A 22,672-nucleotide genomic window follows, 5' to 3' on the forward strand; every position below is an offset into this window, starting at 1 on the left:
CTTCAGAATTTTAGAGGTTTCTTAGAAATGCTTCAAAGGAAAAAGGGAGGCCAAATGATAGAGGAGTTTCAGGCCCCCAATCTCTGCTTCAACCAGAATAGTTTCACTTTTACCAGTTTTGTATTACTGATACTTTTTTTTTTTTTGAGACGGAGTTTCGCTCTTTGTTGCCCGGGCTGGAGTGCAATGGTATGATCTCTCCTCATTGGAACCTCTGCCTCCCAGGTTCAAGTGATTCTCCTGCCTCAGCCTCCCAAGTAGCTGGGATTACAGGCACCTGCCACCACGCCCGGCTAATTTTTGTATTTTTAGTAGAGACGGGGTTTCACCATGTTGGCTAGGCTGGTCTCGAACTCCTGACCTCAGGTGATCCACCCGTCTCAGCCTCCCAAAGTGCTGGGATTACAGGCATGAGCCACTGGACCCAGCCTGCGTTATCCCAAAGTGTTAGGATTACAGGCGTGAGCCATCAGGCCCGGCTGTATTACTGATATTCTACATAAGTTTTTGTTGGATAAAGATGCTACCACCACCAAAAAAGTCTGTAAACCAGTTGATTGTTCTGTGTTGACCTGATGTAATAGAGCCTAGACACTGTGCCCAAAACTGGGGATAAATAACTTACTACAGATAACGTAGAGCCTGCATGTACTGAAACAGATGGAGAGAGACAGGAGGACAAAGAAAGACCTAAGATTCAAGAGGCACTAAATATATGAGGCACACATGAAATATATATGACACATTACATATGCATGAGGCATTCAGTGTTCATGAGGCCTTAAATAAGCCACTCACTGGTGACACCCTCTTGGTCTCTCATGTCCTCTGCCAAAGAAAACCCATCTTACAGGCTAATGACTGAGCTAATGCAAATGGCCATGTGTGTGTGTGTGCCCCTGGGGCCTCTCCAAATAGGGCAAGTTTGTGTGGTGGCCTCAGGCACCTTTTGTCTTTGTGCTCCCATGACCGAACTTCAGCTCTAGTATGTGTAACCACTCTATTAGCAGCAGAGACAGGCAGGACATATAAACCTAGGACAAATGGAACCCAAGATTCGGAGAGTGTGGCACTTGCATCCTGCTTGCACCCTGTCTTCTGTGTTCACCTCTCCATCTCTTTCCCCTTGCTTCTCACCCTGAGTTCTAAACTGATTTAATAAACCATGTGGGCCAGGTGCAGTGGCTCACGCCTGTAATCCCAGCACTTGGGAGTTCGAGGTGGGCGGATCACCTGAGGTCAGGAGTTCGAGACCAGCCTGGCCAACATAGTGAAACCCCATCTCCAATAAAAATACAAAAAAATTAGCCAGGAGTGGTGGCGCATGCCTGTAATCCCAGCTACTTGGGAGGCTGAGGCAGAAGAATCGCTTGAACCCAGGAGGCGAAGGTTGCAGTGAGCTGAGATCATGCCATTGCACTCCAGCCCAGGAAACAAGAGCGAGACTCCATCTCAAAAAAATAATAATAAATAAATAAATAAACCATGTGACTTGGCATCTTAATTTGGGCTGCTAGTCTTTCTGTACTGTGACCTGTGCGATAGCTTGCCTGGTAATACACTCGGAGGCTACCATAGCATCGAGATAATTTCCCACATTCATGGTGCCCAGCACAGTACCTTGTCCATAGCCCAAACAAAAGTACCTCATAATTTCACTTCTAGCTACTCTGATTACTGAACAAGCTCTTAGTCCTTCTCAGCCCCCACAAAAGAGGGCTGTTATGGGACTCTGGTGTCCTGTCTCTTACCTGTAAGACTGTGCTGTCTGCAAAGCCAAAGCCATCCTTTAACAGGGCTGTGATGTAGCTGAGATCCATGCACAGGAAAGGACTGCCTGAGGTGAAGTTTTCCAACTTATCACACACTGAAAGAGAGAGAGTAAACAGTGGAGCTCAAGTTTGCAACTAACTGAGAGGTGTAGGATTTTCTCTTAGAAAGAAGTGGAATAGGGGCCAGGCACGGTGGCTCACGCCTGTAATCCCAGCACTGTGGGAGGCTGAGGCGGGTGGATCACCTGAGGTCAGGAGTTTGAGACCAGCCTGGCCAACGTGGTGAAACCCCATTTCTACTAAAAATACAAAAATTAGCAGGGTGTGGTGGTGTACCGCTGTAATCCCAGCTACTCAGGAGGCTGAGGCAGGAGAATCGCTTGAACCTGGAAGGCAGAGGTTGCAGTGAGCCGAGATCTCACCACTGCACTCCAGCCTGGGTGACAGAGCAAGACTGTCTCAGAAAAAAAAGGTAGCGGGGAGAAGAAGAATAAGCAAAGCAGAAGTCTCCCTTTGGTTAATGCCTAGGCATCTCAGAGACTAGACTGCACTGACTGCCTCTGTAAGACCGCAGCTTCTGAAGAACTTGCACATCTCTGGTATGATTATCTATTCACATTTACATGGGCTCTAGTTTATTTGCTAAGTTTCTATGACCTATTGTGGGGGCTTAGTTCTAAGTACCTTATCTATTATTAATGGTGAGGCCCAGAAGACAGGGAAATATCATTTAACCCTACTGTGGGCTACTGGATAAGATCATTTGTATTTTATTTTTTAATTTTTAAAAACTTTTTATTAATTTTTTTTTTTTTTGAGAGACAAGGTCTCATGCTGTCACCCAGGGTGGAGTGCAGTGGCATGATCACAGCTCCCTGAAGCCTCAAGCCCCTGGGTTCACACGATCCTCCTGCCTCAGCCTCCCAAGTAGCTGAGACTACAGGTCGAACCACTGTGCCTAGCTCTCTTGGTAGTTTTGATCCTCTCAAGGAAGCCTCTGTGGCTATTTATCATGTCTTTTGATGCTTAGTGTTTCATTAACACTGATAACACTATTTCAATTTAAAAAAGAAAGTAAGAAATGTAGAAGGAAAAAAAGGTCTTCACCATTTCCCTAAAGCCCTAAAGCCTCTTTTTTTTTTTTTTGAGGTGGAGTCTCACTCTGTTGCTCAGGCTGGAGTGAAGTGGCACAACCTTGGCTCACTACAACCTCTGCCTCCCAGGTTCAAGCGATTCTCCTACCTCAGCCTCCCGAGTAGCTGGGATTACAGGCGCCTGCCACCTTCCTCGGCTAATTTTTGTATTTTTAGTAGAGATAGGGTTTCACCATGTTGGCCAGGCTGGTCTTGAACTCCTGACCTCAGGTGATCCGCCCACGTTGGCCTCCCAAAATGCTGGGATTACAGGCGTGAGCCACCGTGCCCAGCCTCCTAAAACCTCTTGTATTCCCATATTCTTGCCCATAATTCTATGCTGCATAAAGCTGAAAAAAAATTTATTTTTTTAGAGACAGAGGTCTCACTATGTTGCCTAAGCTGCAATGCAGTGTCTATTCACAGGTGTGATTACAGTGCACTATAGCCTTGAATTTCTGGCCTCAAGCAATCCTCCCGCCCTGAGTAGCTGGGACTACAGATGCGTGCCACCATGCCTGGCTACCACCCAATGCTTTTAACTTTTAGCAAAGACTGGAAGACTCAGAAAGGAAACTAGCCTTCTGACAGGCCTTCTGAGCTGACTGAGGTGCTTTAGGTCACTTTAGGTCACTAGAGTAGGCAGGCAGTCTCACAGGCTTACCTTCAAGGGCTTCCCCTGACACTTACCTTCCCTGGCTTTTCTTTCAAAATCTTCAACTTTTAAAATACCCCCCTTTTCATAATCTGAAATAAAACAGAAGATTATCTGATATCAAAACGCCTTCAAGGAAGCATAAGGAAATTCATTCATTCATTCATTATATACATATGTACATAATGTAATCTATGCAGCCTAATTTACTTATTTACAATCTATTCCATGTTATGTATATTTAACCACAATGGAAAAAACAGACCCATAAAACACAATAGGCCGGGTGTGGTGGCTCATGCCTGTAATCCCAGCACTTTGGGAGGCCGAGGAAGGCAGATAACGAGGTCAGGAGTTCAAGACCAGCCTGACCAACATGGTGAAACCTCGTCTCTATTAAAAAAAAAATTAGCCGGGTGTGGTGGCAGGCACCTGTAATCCCAGCTACTCAGGAGACAAGGGCAGGAGAATCGGTTGAACCCGGGAGGCAGAGGTTGCAGTGAGCCGAGATCACGCCATTGCACTCCAGCCTGGGTAACAGAGTGAGACTCTGTCTCAAAAAACAAACAAACAAACAAAAAACCAAAACAACAACAACAACAAAACCCCCACAATAATAGGAAATTAATTCATCTCTCTCAGGCCATGACAGATCAGGTACATATACTTTCACAGTTAGGCAAAAACACTGCTTTTGTGATAAGAAGGAAAGTTATAAAGAGACAGGAAGAAACTTTTTGCGGTGAATATGTTTATTATCTTCAATGTGATGATGGATTCATGGGTGTATACATGACAAAACAAATTGTATACTTTAAATGTGCACTTATTGTATGCCAATTATACCTCAATAAACATGTTTAAAAAAAAGACCTCATATAGTTGTTTTGGTCATCTCTCACCTCCAAAAGACTCTAAGTCATTTCCACCCTTTTGTTCGAGTGACTAGAAAAGAGGTGGGTAATCACCCCAACAAAGCACCTCAAGTGCTCTTTCTCCTTGACCTTCCCCACCACAGCCCTATCAACCTTCCTCTCTGGACTGACACCTGGGGTGAACTCACCAATCATGTCTGTGTCAACAGCTCGGTCATAATAGTAAGAGAAAGCATAGAAGGAGCCTCTCTGGACCTCCTCTGGCTGGTGAAGTTTTCCTCGTACCACCCTCAGCACTTCGGCATAGCAGGGCTCAAAGCCCACCTCCCCTGCCAGGCAAAGGTGCACAAGGGTAAGGTGAGAACGACGCTGGGGGAAGGGGACACTCTCTGAGGCAGGCTGCTGGAGACAATGAGGGAACAGCAGGAAGGTCAAGGAAAGCAGGAGAAGCCTGAGGCTTGGGACAAGAGGCGTCAAAACAAAGATGAGCAAACGTCTGCAGCCTCACCAGTCTGTTTCTCCATGGCCGCTCCCCTGCCTAATCTGTATTCACCAGATCATGGCCAACCTTGTGCTACTGCCTAGCATTACATTCCATAGCATTTGTAAGCAAGTAGCTAAAGGGCTCGCCTGCTTCCTTCACTGGGAATTCAGGTTCATTCCTTGATATTCAGGTATATACCTTTTATAAGATGAATCATTCTTGTCTCGGTTTTAAGTTTTACTATAATTTAAATAGCTAACCATTAACTAAACAGGGTTTCACACTGCTGCATTAGACCTAGGCTTAGAATATGCTTCTTAATTAATTTGTAAGAGGTAGGGTCTCCCTGTTGCCCAGGCTGGAGTGCAGTGGCATGGCACACTATAGCCTTGAACTCATGGGCTCAAGTGATCCTCTTGCCTCAACCTTTGGAGTAGCTAGGACAATAGATGTGCACCACAGCACTTGGCTAAGGGCAGGTATCTAATGGGTCCATGACACTTGGCTGATGCAGAATGACAGCTGCTTTGTTCACTGTCACTTCACATTAGTCCTTGGAGGCATGCCAAGATCTTTGGAATAAGTCCCTGCAACAAGATAAGCTTCTCTTGAGTTCTGGAAAAAGTTTACCATGGGACTTTTCCAGAGCTTCCATTGTAAACGTAACTTTAACCAGTGAAAAAACATCACTTGCCTTCTTGGTTGCCACCATACTGGTATTTCACACCCCCAAAGATCCACTCTGCTTCCAACCATCTTGGTAAACAGGCACTCCGGAAAGTGTGCCCATCAGTCCCTGAAAGAATCCAGGGCACAAGGTAAGAGGTAAGTAAGTGAGAGAGAGGGAGGAAGGCAAGCAAGAAGCCAGTGAGGTGGAAAAGAATCACCATGGGGGCTGGGCCTTGAAATCCTATGAAATTAATTCCATGACAACATCCTGTGACAGGAATCCTTAACTCAGAGTTCAAAGATAGGCTTTGTGGGGTTGGTGAACCCCCTGAAACCAGAAGCAAATTTTCATGCATATGTGCTTTTGTCAGAGGGGTCCATGGCTTTCATCACATCTCAAAGAGATCCAAAACCTTCAATACAGCAACTTTCCACCTTTATAAAAACAGGAAAGAAATGCTATGCTACCTTCCTCACTGGTTGCTGAGAGGCTTCAATGAAATATACTTGAAGATGTTTTGTATACTCTGAAATGCAAAATAGATGTCATCCCAATAACAGATTACTGTACAAAGCGCCTTAAATGCAAATTCTCATTTAATGTGAGGAAAGGGGCACAGATAGGTTACTTGCCTCAAATCACAACACTGGGACTGAACCCAGTTCTGCCTGACCTCACCTGTGAAGAGATCAATGGAGTTACTCTGTTGTTCCACCTGCACGTAGAACAGACTCTGCTTCCTATGCCTCCAATGTAAAGCTCAGGGCTTGAGCAAGCTCCTGCCGAATGTATTCTTAAAGCCTGGGATTTCTGCAGACACTTCAGCTGCCTAGACATAGGCTGTTACCCCTGAACAAGCAGACCTCATTCTAAAAATGGCTAATAACACACATCAAAACTTCTGAACTTATAAACTAGAAAAGGAGTTTGCCATTATTAGGTCCATTATACAACATTTGCCTCCCAATTCAACATAATCTTTTCCTCCATAGAATGGCTATCAAGGAACGGAAGAAGCAAGCGGAGTATCTGTGTCGCCCTCACCATCCCCCCCCAGCACAGGTACCCAGACAAACCTTCTGTCTCCAGGGCTCCCAGGGTTGCTAGTCTTGCAGCTTTCAATCCAAATCCCAAGTAACTGTAAAATACAGGATTGACTAATTTCATGCTGGTCCTGAAGTTCTGTAGCCTAAAGCTACCTCTTTCAAAAGTAACATTGTTCCTGTGTCCCTCTGGAAAGATGAAAACCTTGTTCTGTCTGTGACATATTCATCTCCTGTGGTCAACAAAGGGTAATTTCTGCACAGTTTGGATCAAGGCTATGCAGTAAGAATTCCCCACAGTTATCATTCAAAGGCCAGAGACAGTGACAATTCCTAGGGTCCCACACTAGGAACCATTCCCAGAAAAGCTCTCTTTAGCTTAGCTCCTAGCCCCAACTGGGATCACATTCCAGGCTGGATTCTGAACCTCTGAAGGCCAGCTCAAAGGAGTTGGCAAGGAGCTTTGCCTGAGCCTTCTTGAAGTGTCCTCTCCCTACAGAAAACTTTTGATTCTATTTTTTTTTTTTTTTCTGAGACTGAGTCTTGCTCTGTCGCTCCAGCTGAAGTGCAGTGGTGTGATCTCAGCTCACTGCAATCTCCGCCTCCAGGGTTCAAATGATTCTCCTGCCTCAGCCTCCTGAATAGCTGGGATTACAGGTGTGCGCTGTCATATCCAGCTAATTTTTGTATTTTAGTAGAGACGGGGTTTCACCATGTTTGCCAGGCTGGTCTCAAACGCCTGACCTCAGGTGACCCACCCACCTCGGCCTCCCAAAATGCAGGGATTACAGGCATGAAGCCACTGCACCCAGCCGAAAACTTTTGACTCTTAAGTCATATATTAATGCTATTGAGGCCAAGAATGGAGAAGCCTCTTAGGCTCCTCCGGCTTTGTAAGTGGACCGGGTTTCAGTTGATAGGCCTTAGGGAATTGGCACAGACTTTGTTTTTGCTAATCAGATACAATAACAGATTTGAGAACGCTTTGAAAAGTTAGGAGAATCATACAACATGAAATATTATTCTTCCCTGTCCCCGTCCTCACCTATGTGTATAGAGCTTATAAGTGCTGTTAAACATCTCAAAGGAAGTGAGGTAGCCCCTAGGAGTTTGTTCCAGAGTTTTCTGCAAATCAGAAAAAGCAAAAAGACTATTCAGGATCTGTAATTACCTGAAGATGTTCACACCACCACCCGTCCCTCCCAGCAAAAAATCAGAAATGAAGACAGATTAAGGGGCCAATCTCACTAGGCTTGAGGAAACGAAGGGATTCTGAACAGTGAGATGGCAAGGGAACATTCACCCAGTTATTAATTGACTTGACTCTGCCTAAGTGTGGAAGAGCTGCTGGCTGAAAATGGGGCGCCTCTTTCTTGGCACCATGATACGCCTGCCAAGTGCGCTTCTAACCAGATCTTCATTAAATGACTCACCTCAAACTGGGGCAGGAATGTGATTTGGGTGGAGGCTCCCCCTAGGTCCAAGGTCCCCACGGTCTCCTGTCTGTGGCCATGCAGCTGACCTGTCAAATGAGAGCCAGCTCTAAATAGCCTCGACATCCTGGGCAGCCCAACACTTGTCTCTCTTGCTCTTATCATACACTGAAGGTATTCCATACATACTCCACTGCTCCCCAGCCCCAAGGCTGCAGGTGAATGTCAACTCAGAAGGACTCTTGTTGCAGCAGAGGCCTTCAAGGCAGGTGTTTTTTTTTTTTTTTTTTTTGGAAGGCCTTTTTGGAGACAGAGTATTGCTCTATCATCCAGCCTGGAGTGCAGTGGCACAATCTCGGCTCTCAGCTCACTGCAACCTCTGCCTCCTGGGTTCAAGTGATTCTCCAGCCTCCTGAGTAGCTGGGACTACAGGTACACACCACCATGCCCACCTAATTTTTGTATTTTTGGTAGAGACGGGGTTTCGCCATGTTGGCCAGGCTGGTCTTGAACTCCTGGCCTCAAGTGATCTGCCCAACTCAGCCTCCCAAAGCGCTGGAATTAACAGGCATGAACTGCCACACCCATCCTCTTTTCCTTTTTTAAAGAAGAAGAAACAATACAGAATGAAAGAAAGGGCTTTTACTCTTCTGACTATGCATGTAAAAGCTAGTTAAGCTCTAAAGATAAACTTGAGGATGTATTACCTGTCAGAAAATTCACAGTAACCCAAGCTAATATGCCTAAAAAGAAACAAAGACAAGGATTAGATCCCAGAGCATTTTTTCTCTTTCCTGGCCCCATCCTTGTTTTTTTTTTTTTTTTCCTCTCTAAATTCCATGTCTAGAGCACATGTTCCCTTCTCCCTGTCTTCTATTTCCTGCTATCTCATTCCTTCTGTTTATTCCTGGCCCCAGTTCCTTTAGTTAGATCTTTCACTGATCCTGCCCCTCTCCCCCTGGAACGCATATCAACACCTCTCCCACCTTCGTCGGATCCATCCATGATGCTAACACTGCCCTCTGGCACCAGGAAAGGTGACTTCCTGAAGATCTCCTTTACCTAGAGAAAAAGGAAAAAAAAAAAAAAAGAATTCCCTAAGGCAATAAAATAGATTTCCATATTTTGACAGTGTCCTATAAGACTTAGAAAACTACTCCATTTTTCCTAGATAAAATTTTGGCAAAACTCATTCCTTTGCCCTAAGAAACTAGAGAAGAAACTAGGCAAGCCATTACCAGTTTCTTGCAAAAACACAAACACAGATTCCTTTGACTTTAAGTAAAGCTAAACCAAACCATCTAAATGTATAGGTGAACTGGACCTATGGAAAGGCATATATTTAACCCTGCCAGCTCAAATCAGGATCCTGTAACTTTTTAAACCTGATAAACTCTACCTGGACATACACTGGAAACTAGGAGGAACCTTCCCACTCCATTCCTTAGATAAGCTGACATGAACCCGCTGTGGTGAAGTTCACACCTAAGGGCTGAGGTACTCTGCTACCAGCTCCTGTCAGATTCTGGCACATGGCTAGGGTCTCTAGAGCGTGGGGAGACTCCAGATCTAGACTTAAGGAATCCTGTTTCAGGAGATGGGAATGAAGATCTTGCAAAAACATCTTGCCTCTCCATAATACAGACCATTGATATGGGTGTTATGTCTTATGTTTATATAATTATCAAGGGAAAGAAAAAAGAATTCTCCAAATAGGATAGGAAGAACGCTAGTCTGTTTGCTGTTCTCATTTCTGATGGATGAAACATACCACATAATGACCTCTGGATCCTGTTTCAACCAGGAAAAACCAGTTAAGTTATATATAAACAAACTTTTAAAGACAGGTAAGTCAACAGGATGAAGCACAGCAAGAGAGCTTCTGCTCTTGCCTTCTCCACTTTTCTCCCCCATCCTACAGTTTGTTCTCAAAACAGCGGCCAGAACGGTGCTTTAAAAATGGACGTCAAATCATGTGTTTCCTTGGCTCAAAACCTTCCAGTGGCAGCCGGGCATGGTGGCTCATACCTCTCATCCCAGCACTTTTGGAGGCCGAGGCAGGTGGATCACCTGAGGTCAGGAGTTCGAGACCAGCCTGGCCAACATGATGAAACCCCATCTCTACTAAAAATACAAAAAAATTAGGATGGTGGTGGGCACCTGTAATCCCAGCTACCTGGGAGGCTGAGGTAGGAGAATCGCTTGAACCCAGGAGGTGGAGGTTGCAGTGAGCCGAGATCGCGCCATTGCACTCTAGCCTGGGCAACAAGAGCGAGACTCTGTCTCAAACAAAACAAAACAAAACAAAACGCCAAAAAACAAAAAAACCTTCCAATGGCTTCCTTCTTATAGAAAAAGCCAAAGTGTGGGCGGATCACCTGAAGTCAGGAGTTTGAGACCAGCCTGACCAACATGGTGAAAACCCATCTATACTAAAAATAGAATATTAGCCGGGCATGATGGCGCATGCCTGTAATCCTAGCTACTTGGGTGGCTGAGGCAGAAGAATCACTTGAACCCGGGAGGTGGAGGTTGCAGTGAGTGGAGATAGCGCCATTGCACTCCAGCCTGGGCAACAAGAGCAAAACTCAGTCTCAAAAAAAAAAAAAAAGAAAAAGAAAAAGCCAAAGTGATTACACTGGCCTTTGAGATCCTACATGATAAACACCCCTTAACCCTGCCTCTCTGAGGTTACCGCCTCCTTACCTCTCATATCGCTCTTTCCTCTCCAGCTATGCTGACCTCCTGGATGCTGTTCCTAACATACCAAGCACATACCTGCCTCTGGCCTTTGCACCTGCTGTTTCTTTAGCCTGGAATATTCTTCCCACAAATGTCTTGTGTAACTTGCTTCTTCATCCCCCTAAGATCTCTGATCAACTGAATTTTACCAAAGACTTCTTCCCTGACTGTCCTATTTAAAATAGCATTTCCCCCACACTATCAACAGATTCCCTACCTGCCTTTCCCTGCCTTTTTTTTTCTCCCTCCATAGCACCTGCAGAACCTAACAACTTTCTTTTGACTTGTTCAGATGTTTATTTTCTGTCTTCCTGAAGTAGAATGTAAGCTCCAGGAGTTCAAAGACCATTTTTGTATTTTTGGTTCCCTGCTGAATGTATTCCAGTAACTTCACCAGTACCCAGTACATACTAAGCACTTTTTTTTTTTTTTTGAGACAGAATCTTGCTCTGTCACCCAGGCTGGAGCGCAGTGGCGCCATCTCAGCTCACTGCAGCCTCTGCCTCCCGGGTTCACACCATTCTCCTGCCTCAGCCTCCCGAGTAGCTGGGACTACAGGCGCCTGCCACCATGCCTGGCTAATTTTTTGTATTTTTAGTAGAGACGGGGTTTCACCGTGTTAGCCAGGATGGTCTTGATCTCCTAACCTCGTGATCCACCCGCCTTGGCCTCCCAAAGTGCTGGGATTACAGGCGTAAGCCACTGCACCCGGCCCAGTAAGCACTCTTATGTTGAATAAATGAGGAATAAATCAGGAATCAGGATTCAGGTTCTCACAGAGACATACTAGGCTGCTCATCCTTGGATAAGTGACTTAAGTCCTCTGTACTGACAGTCAAAGGAAAATGGATTTAGGGGATTAGTACGCCTGTAATACAGAGTCCTTTTTTGCCATTTTTTTTTTTTTTTTGAGACGGAGTTTCACTCTTGTCACCCAGGCTGGAGTGCAATGGCACGATCTTGGTTCACTGCAACCTCTGCCTCCCAGGTTCAAGTAATTCTCCTGCCACAGCCTCCCGAGTAGCTGGGACTACAGGTGTGCACCACCATGCCCAGCTAATTTTTGTATTTTTATTAGAGACAGGGTTTCACCATGTTGGCCAGGCTGGTCTTGAACTCCTGACCTCAGGTGATCTGCCCGCCTCGGCCTCCCAAAGTGTTGGGATTACAGGCATGAGCCACCGCGCCTGGCCTACTATGATTTTCAGTTTCAATCTTTTTTTTTTTTTTGAGACAGAGTCTCGCTCTGTTGCCCAGGCTGGAGTGCAGTGGCGTGATCTCGGCTCACAGCAAGCTCCGCCTCCCAAGTTCAAGCAATTCTCCTGCCTTAGCCTCCTGAGTAGTTGACCAACAGGCGTGAGCCACCATGCCCAGCTAATTTTTGTATTTTCAGTAGAGACGGGGTTTCACCATGTTGGCCAGGCTGGTCTCAAACTCCTGACCTCAGGTGATCTGCCCGCCTTGGCCTCCCATAGAGCTAGGATTTTGGGCGTGAGCTACCGCACCGGGACTTAATTTTTTTTTGTAGAAATAGGGGTCTTGCTTTGTTGCCTGGACTGGTCTCAAATTCCTGGCCTCAAGCAATCCTCCTGCTTTGGCCTCCCAAAATGTTGAGATTACAGGCATGAGCCACTGCACCGAGCCTGATTTTTTGTTATAATGAGATTCTGCTTATATTCTTCACAACATGAAATTTAAATTTTATTAACTTACATGTTTATTGCATAACAAATATATACAATAAAATTTAAAAATACTGAGTTTGGCTGGGCACAATGGCTCATGCCTGTAATCCCAGTACTTTGGGAGGCTAGGGTGGCAGATTACCTTAGGTCAGGAGTTTGAGACCAGCCTGACCAACATGGCGAAACCCCATCTCTACTAAAAGATACAAAAATTAGCTGGGAGTGGTGGCGCACGCCTGTAGTCCCAGCTACTCGGGAAGCTGAGGCAGGAGAATCGCTTGAATCTGGGAGGCAGAGGTTGTAGTGACCTGAGGTCGCACTACTGCACTCCAGCCTGGGCAACAGAGCAAGTCTCCGCCTCTCAAAAAATAAATAAATAAATAAATAAGAATAAAAATTAAAATACTGAATTTAACAAAACTCTCTATACTTAAATTTTTGATCTGAATAAGAAGGGAGTTGAAATATATGACTTGGGGCCGGGTGCAGTGGCTCACGTCTCTAATCCCAGCACTTTGGGAAGCCGGGGTGGGTGGAGTTTGAGGCCAGGAGTTTGAGACCAGCCTGGCCAACATGGTGAAACCCTGTCTCCACTAAAAATACAAAAATTAGCCAGGCGTGGTGGCGCATGCCTATAATCCCAACTACTCTGGAGGCTGTGGCAGAAGAATTGCTTGAACCTGGGAGGCGGAGGTTGCAGTGAGCCAACATTGTGCCACTGCACTCCAGCCTGGGCAACAGAAAAAAAAAATGTATATATATATATGACTTCACCAGGCGTGGTGGCTCATGCCTGTTCCTATAATCCTAGCACTTTAGGAGGCCAAGGAAGGCGGACTGCCTGAGCTCAGGAGTTTGAAACCAAGCCTGGGCAACATGGTGAAACCCTATGTCTACAAAAAAAATTATAAAAATTAGCCGGGTGTGGTGGCACATAACTGTAATCTCAGTTAACTGGGAGGCTAAGGCAGGAGAATTGCTTGAACCTGGGAGGTGGAGGTTGCAGTGAGCCAAGATCGTGCCACTGCACTCAAGCTTGGAAGACAGAGTGAGACTTTGTTTCCAAAAAAAAAAAAAATCAAACTTTAAAGTTCCATTATTCTTCTCAAAAACTTTATGCTGAGAGGAAAAAAGCCAGATATACAAAAATAAAAATAAAAACTGTATAATTCCATTTATATGAAAAGAATAAGCAAAACTTATAGTGACAGGAAGCAAATTAGTGATTGGTTGGTTTCAGGGGTGAGGGAAACTCACTATAAAAGAGCATGAGGAAATTTCTATTTCTTGTCAAAACTCATTTAACTGTACACCTAAAATAGATAATTTTTGTTTGTTTTTTGAGATGCAGTCTCGCTCTGTTGCGCAGGCTGGAGTGCAGTGGTGTGATCTCAGCTTAGCGGAACCTCTGCTTCCTGGGTTGAAGCGATTCTCCTCCCTCAGCCTCCTGAGTAGCTGGGACTACAGGCGTGCGCCACAATGCCCAGCTAATTTTTGTATTTTTAGTAGAGATGAGGTTTCACCATGTTAGCCAGGCTGGTCTCAAACTCCTGACCTCAGGCAATCCACCCACCTCAGCCTCCCAAAGTGCTGGGATTACAGGTGTGAGCCACCGTGCCCAGCCTAAAATAGATATATTTTATTGTATGTAAGTTTATCTTAATAAAGTTGATTAGAAACGATTTCTGATTCTGCTTTAAAAATCTAAAAGAATGAAGAATATCAGCCAGGCGCGGCAGCTCATGCCTGTAATTCCAGCACTTTGGGAGGCTGAGGCGGGCAGATCACGAGGTCAGGAGATCGAGACCATCCTGTCTAACGCAGTGAAACCCTGTCTCTACTAAAAATACAAAAAATTAGTCGGGTGTGGTGGCAGGTGCCTGTAGTCCCAGCTACTCAGGAGGCTGAGGCAGGAGAATGGCATGAACCTGTGAGGTGGAGTTTGCAGTGAGCCAAGATGGCACCACTGCACTCCAGCCTGGGTGACAGAGTGAGACTCCATCTCAAAAAATAAAAATAAAAATAAAAAGAATGAAGAATATCCTAGATAGAAAGTACTTTAAATTTTTTAGGAAAAGCTCTATACATTTAAGAGTGATAGTTAAAAATGTAAACAACTAGCTATAACAAGTGGTCAGAGTCATCACAGTGCTTTGACAGTGGTGGAATACTGAAGGTAGTGGTCACATTCCAAAAGGCCAAAAACTCATAAAGTATTCATACAGGGAAAAGGGCAGAATGATCCAAGATGCAGTTTTAAAACTTACCTCAAAGAGCAGAGCCTTGGCTTTGTGTTCTGGCAGTAAGCGTAGTCCTGCTGTTGCCTTTAGGACCACTGGGGTCTTTTTCCAGTGACTTCGGGGGATTGAGTCTTTGGCCACCTCTAAGAGCCCTTGAACGGTCTCAGCACCCTTCAAAAGAGATAACCCGTTCATCTGATGAACGATCCATTTAGTGGCTGGCACTGGTCTATTCTGTCAACATACTTTGTGGGAGCAAGAAGAGGGAGGTGGCATAGGGCTCCAACCTCTCTCTGCTCTGTAGCAGGAGAAACCTAGAGAAGTGGGCCGCTTTGAAGGAGAATCCAGGCCAGGCGCAGTGGTGTCTCACACCTGTAATCCCAGCACTTTGGGAGGCCAAGGTGGGTGGATCACTTGAGGTCAGGAGTTTGAGATCAGCCTGACCAACATGGTGAAACCCCATCTCCACTAAAAAATACAAAAATAAGCCAGGCATGGTGGCACACACCTGTAGTCTCAGCTACTCGGGAGGCTGAGGCAAGAGCATTGCTTGAACCTGGGAGGCAGAGGTTGCAGTGAGTCAAGCTTATGCCACTGCACTACAGCCTGCGCAACAGAGTGACACTCCGTCTCAAAAAAAAAAAAAAAAAAAAGGAGAATCCATTTCATTTTGACAGTCCTAATAAAAAATTATTATTATTATTTTTGAGACAGTCTTGCTCTGTCACCCAGGCTGGAGTGCAGTGGCATGATCTTGTGATCTTGGCTCACTGCAACCTCCACCTCCCAGGTTCAAGCGATGCTTGTGCCTCAGTCACCCAAGTAGCTGGGATTACAGGCACATGCCACCACACCCAGATAATTTTTGTATTTTTAGTAGAGACGGGGTGTCACCATCTTGGCCAGGCTGGTCTCGAATACCTGACCTCAAGTGATCCACCCACCTCACCCTCCCAAAGTGCTGGGATTACAAGCATGAGCCACCATGCCTGGCCAAATTATTCTTTTATATTGTGATCATTTTAGTTGATTATTTCTTTTTCTTTTTTTTAAGACGGAATTTTGCTCCTGTTACCCAGGCTGGAGTGCAACGGCACAATCTCGGCTCACTGAAACCTCTGCCTCCCGGGTTCAAGTGATTCTCCTGCCTCAGCCTCCTGAGTAGCTGGGATTACAGGCATGCGCCACCGCACCTGGCTGATTATTTCATGTTTCTTATATATAAATCAGCTTTAGGATGGTATAGTGAAGAAAACAGGAGTTAGAGTCAGAAGACTTGCTTGCTAGCCCTGTGGCCTAACTTAGGTCACTTGGCCTTGTTGGGACTTGGTTTCCTCAAGTGTGGGATGGTAGATACGCTGCCTACCACCACTAAACTGTTGTGTGCATGAGGCAGAGTGCATGTGGTTACCACACAAGCTGTGGCAGTAATGATGCCATACTTTTGATGATCTCCTAAAGAACATGTCAGGCTCATTCCTGTATCATCATATGGCACACAGTAGATGCTCAATTTGTAATAAATAAAACCATTATTTTAAATCCACTATTTCCCTGAATGAACTTCTATTCTGATATCTGACTGCCCTTTGATCATTATTGTTAGCAACTACAACATGATCACCTTTTCTAAATGCCAAGTCAGTTTCTAATAATATAGTTGCTTTCAACAGCTCCTAATTTTTCTTTTTTAATTATTTATTTTTAATTAATTGATTTATTTATTTACTATTCAAATATACCCCTGACCCTGGTATTTTTTTTTTATACTTTAAGTTCTAGGGTACATGTGCACAATGTGCAGGTTTGTTTGTTACATATGCATACATGTGCCATGTTGGTGGGCTGCACCCATTAACTCATCATTTACATTAGGTGTATCTCCTAATGCTTTCCCTCCCCACTCCTGCCACCCCACGACAGGCCCCGGTGTGTAATGTTCCCCACCCTGTGTCCTCATTGTTCAATTCCCACCTATGAGTGAGAACATGCGGTGTTTGGTTTTCTGTTCTTGCGACAGTTTGCTCAGAATGATGGTTTCCAGCTTCATACATGTCCTTACAAAGGACATGAACTCATCCTTTTTTATGGCTGCATAGTATTCCATGGTGTATATGTGCCACATTTTCTTAATCTAGTCTATCATTGATGGACATTTGGGTTCGTTCCAAGTCTTTGATATTGTGAATGATGCCTCAATAAACATATGTGTGCATGTGTCTTTATAGCAGCATGATTTATAATCCTTTGGGTAATACCGAGTAATGGGATGGCTGGGTCAAATGGTATTTCTAGTCCTAGATCCTTGAGGAATCACCACGCTGTCTTCCACAATGGTTGAACTAGTTTACAGTCCCACCAACAGTGTAAGAGTGTTCCTATTTCTCCACATCCTCTCCAGCACTTGTTGTTTCCTGACTTTTTAATGATCGCCATTCTAACTGGTGTGAGATGGTGTCTCATTGTGGTTTTGATTTGCATTTCTCTGATGGCCAGTGATGATGAGCATTTTTTCATGTGTCTGTTGGCTTAATAAATGTCTTCTTTTGAGAAGTGTCTGTTCATATCCTTTGCCCACTTTTTGATGGGGTTGTTTGATTTTTTTCTTGTAAATTTGTTTAAGTTCTTTGCAGATTCTGGATATTAGCCCTTTGTCAGATGGGTAGATTGTAAAAATTTTCTCCCGTTCTGTAGGTTGCCTGTTTACTCTGATGGTAGTTTCTTTTGAACAGCTCCAAATTTTTCTAGTAGATTTGCTATCCATGTGCTACTGAACTAAGAAAATATATCCTCTCGGGGCCAGGTGCAGTGGCTCACACCTGTAATCCCAGCACTTTGAGGGGCTGACATGGGCGGATCACAAGGTCAGGAGTTCAAGACCAGCCTGGCCAACATAGTGAAACCCTATCTCTACTAAAAATACAAAAATTAGCCGGGCATGGTGGCACATGCCTGTAGTCCCAGCTACTCGGGAGGCTGTGGCAGAAGAATTGCTTGAACCCGGGAGGCAGAGGTTGTGGTAAGCCGAGATCAGGCCACTGCACTCCAGCCTGGGTAACAGAGCGATACTCCGTCAAAAAAAAAAAAAAAAGAAGAAGAAAATGTATATATATCGATATATCCTCTCAGTTCTCCAAACTCAAATCATTTTTAACATCAAGCATTTGGGTAATGATTATTCTTGTGACAATGAACAATAAATACCTTTACATTTGCTCCCCAAGTTTAACATTCTGCATTATTCTATTTTATTTCAACATGGCCTCAGACACATAGGATGTAGTATGTTGTAGGTGCTCAAATGTGAAATATAGTCGCCACAAACTCTCTATTCATCTTCTACCACCAAAGATTTTTGTCATCATGGGTTGTTGCCTAATTTCTCAAGTATAGATATGGTTCCATCCTGCATCAAGGCACTCTGAAATGGAATTCACTGCTCACCATGCCTTCAACTGCCATGTTTATGCATCATACCCTACAGAACTTCATGTTTATCTTCTGCGCTTACATGAACAAATACAACTGATGGCTTCAACTCAAAATTTTAAACAGTAAGCACATAGAGAGTAATCTCTTAAAAGCTAGTGTCATCCTTGCATTACCACAACCAATTTTCTAGCCTTCTTCCACCCAGCCCTCATGAGCGTGGGAAATGTAATTAATTTTATCCAGGAGATTAGCTGAGGAGAGAAAGCTGATCTCACACATGATCTCAATCTCATTAGTGAATAGCATGAAATATTTAACAGCAGTGGGGTGGTCAAGTTATCAAGGCATTGAGAATCTAAACATCAAATCATAAGAAACTCACCTGCTTAGGTTGATCTACAAAAGCAGAAAGTCCTGGCTTCACAGAATCAAAAACTTCCCCTTCTAGAATTGGAAGCTGTCCTGTTTTGTCCACGGAACAAAACAGAAGAGAGAGCTGGTTACCAAAGTTAGGCTGCTTCAGATGCTGGGCTCTGTCTCTGTAAGTTTTCCTATGACTTCCCTGAAGTTATCCCAAATGATCCTAGTTGTGAGGAATGTCTTGCAGGAGTACTGGAAAGAGGGACTAGAGCAACCTCTGAGGGTCCATTTCTGCTACCATTTCTCTGGTGGACACCTAACTCCTCCACCTTTCCCCAGGCTCCATAAGTGACCTGAGGAAAAAACACTGACAATTCAGAAAAAGTTAATCTTCAGGGATTCCTAGCCTCATGTCCAAGGATGGCAGTGAAATTCTCATGTGATCCTTCTCCCCAAACCACTCCCCATATTCTGAATATTATGGATCCCTGGAGTATCCCATGTTTAAAGAGGAAGAACAAATTATAACTATTCTTTTTGAACACGTGGGTTTCAGACTACAGACAGCCCAGCTCTCTTCTAATTTCACACTGAATTAAACCATGTGTTCTGGCCAAGCATGGTGACTTACACCTATAATCCCAGTACTTTGGGAGGCTGAGGTGGGAGGATCAATTGAGCCTAGGAGTTTTGAGGCCAGCCTGAGCAGGTCTCTATTAAAAAATTTAAAAATGAGCTGGGCATGGTGGCACAAGCCTGTAGTCTCAGCAACTCAGGGGGCTGAGGTGGAAGGACTGCTTGAGCCCAGGAGGTCAAGGTTGCAGTGATGTGTCATCATGCCACTGCACTACAGACCGGGCAACAAAGCAAGACCTTGTCTCAAAAAAAAAGTTAAAAAATAAAAACAAAACAAATAAATACAAATAAATAAATAAACCACGTGTTCAATTGTAGTCCAAAGTTCTCTGAAGAAAGACATCCGCTAGGTGTGAGATTCTGTAATTCACATAATAAACTCTCAGCATATTTGTTTCTGGGAGGAGATGCTAAAGTGTGGATTTACAGACTCTACTAAGGGTCCCAGTTGCACTTACCTGGCATTTTCTGCACAAAGGTGTAAACATGAATTCGAGTTCCAGTGCTCCCTGCATCAAACATAATTCCATACAAGGTGCTGGCGCTGACATTGATGGGGCACATGGAAGACAGGAAGATACCCTCAAACCAAGTCTGCTGGTTCCTGTGGGAGACAGCGCTGCAAACACAGGATACCACCAGCATGAAAAAGACTGTGCCCCAAGAAGTGGCCATTCTTTTCCCAAGATGTGGCTGGGTGGAGGCTTTTGTTGCAGAAGCAATCCTGCTCACACACCTGCAGAGGCTTATAGGACAAAGACACACAAGTTAGACCAACTAGCTTTTTTAGTTACACCTGTAAAAGAAGAAACACTCACTCCTGGGCCCAAGGTGTTCCTTCCCTATTCTAATAACCTGTACAACAAGCTAAACCAGGGTGATGTGGGCTCTTAGCACCTTTTCCGAAGGGTATCTAGTTCCAAAAGGAAATTGGAATTGAAGATATCTTTTCCCATGCTTTGGTTTTTAAAAATACAGAGGAATTGTACATATTTATGGAATACATGTGATATTTTGATATATGCAGACAATGTGTAAAGATCAAATCAGAGAATCTAGGATATCTATCACAACATTTATCATTGTTTGTGTTGGAAACATTTCAAATCTTCTAGCTACTTTGAAATACACAATAAAATATTGTTAACTATAGTCACCCTACTGAACTATCAAACACTATAACTTATTCCTTCTATTTAATTGTAAGTTTGTACCCATTAACCAAGTTCTCTTAATCTCTCCACACCCCACTAGCCTTCCCAGCCCCTCTGGTAACTGTCATTCTATTCTACTTCCATGAGATCAACTTTTTTAGCTCCCATATATGAGTGAGAACATGCAGTATATATCTTTCTGAGCCTGGCGTGTTTCACTTAACATAATGACCTTTGCTTTATTTTATTTTATTTTATTTTTTTTGAGACGGACTCTCACTCTGTCGCCCAGGCTGGAATGCAGTGGTGCAATCTCAGCTCACTGAAACCTCTGCCTCCCGGGTTCATACGATTCTCCTGCCTCAGCCTCCTGAGTAGCTGGGATTACAGGGGCCCACCACCACGCCCAGCTAATTTTTGTATTTTTAGTAGAGACGGGGTTTCACCATGTTGGTCAGGCTGGTCTCGAACTCCTGACCTCGTGATCCACCCGCCTCGGCCTCCCAAAGTGCTGGGATTACAGGCATAAGCCACCGCGCCCAGCCACTTTGCTTTTAGTTATAGGGTGGGGGCCAGGAACAGTGGCTCCGGCCTATAATTCCAGCACTTTGGGAGGCTCAGGTGGGAGGATTGCTTGAGCCTAGGAGTTCACGACCAGCTTTGGCAACATAGCAAGAGCCCTGTCTCTACAAAAAAATACACAGGCCAGGCGCAGTGGCTCATGCCTCTAATCCCAGCACTTTGGGAGGCCAAGGCAGGTGGATCACGTGAGGTCAGGAGTTCAAGACCAGCCTGGCCAACATGGTGAAACCCTGTACCTACTAAAAATACAAAAATTAGGCCGGGCGCGGTGGCTCATGCCTGTAATCCCAGCACTTTGGGAGGCCGAGGCGGGCGGATCACCTGAGGTCAGGAGTTCAAGACCAGCCTGGCCAACATGGTGAAACCCCGCCTCTACAAAAATACAAAAATTACCTGGGCATGATGGCGGGTGCCTATAATCCCAGCTACTCAGGAGGCTGAGGCAGGAGAATCTCTTGAACCCGGGAGGCAGAGGTTGTAGTGAGCCGAGATCATGCCATTGCACTCCAGCCTGGGCGACACAGCAAGACTCAGTCTCAAAAAAAAAAAAAAAAAAAAAAAAATTAGCCGGGCATGGTGGCAGGTGCCTGTAATCCCAGCTACTCAGGAGGCTGAGGCAGGAGAACCACTTGAACCTGGGAAGCTAAGGTTCCAGTGAGCAGACATCGCGCCACTACATTCCAGCTTGGGCAACAGAGCGAGACTTCGTCTCAAAAAAAATAAATAAATATAATAAATAAATTAGCCAGGTATGGTGGCACATGTCTATAGTCCCAGGTACTTGGGAGGCTGAGGTAGGAAGACCACTTGAGTCCAGGAGCTCAAGGTTACAGTGAGCTATGATCATGCCATTGCACTCCAGCCTGGGTGACAAAGCAAGACCCTGTCTCTAAAAATAAAAAATAATAATTGTAGGGTGGCTCTCACATACTCAAAGGCTCTCTGCCACTCTGCTCCTATTGTTGAGTCTAATTTCTTCTTTCCATTTTGATGATTTTCCCTTTAGAACATAAATATCCATTTCTCCCTCCCTCTTTTCTTACTCCCCATCTTTTTTTGAGATATGGTCTCACTCTGTCACCTGTGGGGAAAAGCAAGAGAGATCAGATTGTCACTGTGTCTGTACAGAAAGAAGTAGACATAGGAGACTCCATTTTGTTCTGTACTAAGAAAAATTCTTCTGCCTTGAGATTCTGTTAATCTATAACCTTACCCCCAACCCCGTGTTCTCTGAAACATGTGCTGTGTCAACTCAGAGTTAAATGGATTAAGGGCGGTGCAAGATGTGCTTTGTTAAACAGATGCTTGAAGGCAGCATGCTCCTTAAGAGTCGTCACCACTCCCGGGAGGCTGAGGCAGGAGAATGGCGTGAACCCGGGAGGCGGGGCTTGCAGTGAGCCGAGATCGCGCCACTGCACTCCAGCCTGGGCGACAGAGCGAGACTCCGTCTCAAAAAAAAAAAAAAAAAGAGTCGTCACCACTCCCTAATCTCAAGTACCCAGGGACACAAACACTGCGGAAGGCCGCAGGGACCTCTGCCTAGGAAAGCCAGGTATTGTCCAGGGTTTCTCCCCATGTGATAGTCTGAAATACGGCCTTGTGGGAAGGGAAAGACCTGACCGTCCCCCAGCCCGACACCCATAAAGGGTCTGTGCTGAGGAGGATTAGTATAAGAGGAAGGCATGCCTCTTGCAGTTGAGACAAGAGGAAGGCATCGTGTCTCCTGCCCGTCCCTGGGCAATGGAATGTCTCGGTATAAAACCCGATTGTAAGTTC

At 44.9% G+C, this 22,672-nt stretch overlaps 1 protein-coding gene across 12 annotated transcripts in view; it reads right to left on the minus strand.

The window, feature by feature from the left end:
- Positions 1-22,672, minus strand: part of ENTPD5 (ectonucleoside triphosphate diphosphohydrolase 5 (inactive)) — a 57,446-nt gene that overhangs the window by 5,064 nt on the left and 29,710 nt on the right. For all 12 annotated transcript variants that reach the window (XM_019009603.4, XM_063697988.1, XM_055360873.2 and 9 more), the window contains 12 exons: positions 19,619-19,905; positions 18,547-18,626; positions 14,760-14,903; positions 9,052-9,127; positions 8,773-8,808; positions 8,066-8,154; positions 7,678-7,757; positions 6,666-6,727; positions 5,614-5,715; positions 4,624-4,764; positions 3,596-3,652; positions 1,752-1,867 (listed from right to left, as the gene is read on the minus strand). In XM_019009603.4, coding sequence (XP_018865148.3) covers positions 1,752-1,867; positions 3,596-3,652; positions 4,624-4,764; positions 5,614-5,715; positions 6,666-6,727; positions 7,678-7,757; positions 8,066-8,154; positions 8,773-8,808; positions 9,052-9,127; positions 14,760-14,903; positions 18,547-18,626; positions 19,619-19,835 — 1,200 coding nt within the window. In that variant the 5' untranslated portion in view covers positions 19,836-19,905. The remainder of the gene's footprint in view (positions 1-1,751; positions 1,868-3,595; positions 3,653-4,623; positions 4,765-5,613; positions 5,716-6,665; positions 6,728-7,677; positions 7,758-8,065; positions 8,155-8,772; positions 8,809-9,051; positions 9,128-14,759; positions 14,904-18,546; positions 18,627-19,618; positions 19,906-22,672) is intronic.

This window comes from Gorilla gorilla, chromosome 15 (assembly GCF_029281585.2).
Source record: "Gorilla gorilla gorilla isolate KB3781 chromosome 15, NHGRI_mGorGor1-v2.1_pri, whole genome shotgun sequence".
NCBI lineage: Eukaryota > Metazoa > Chordata > Mammalia > Primates > Hominidae > Gorilla > Gorilla gorilla.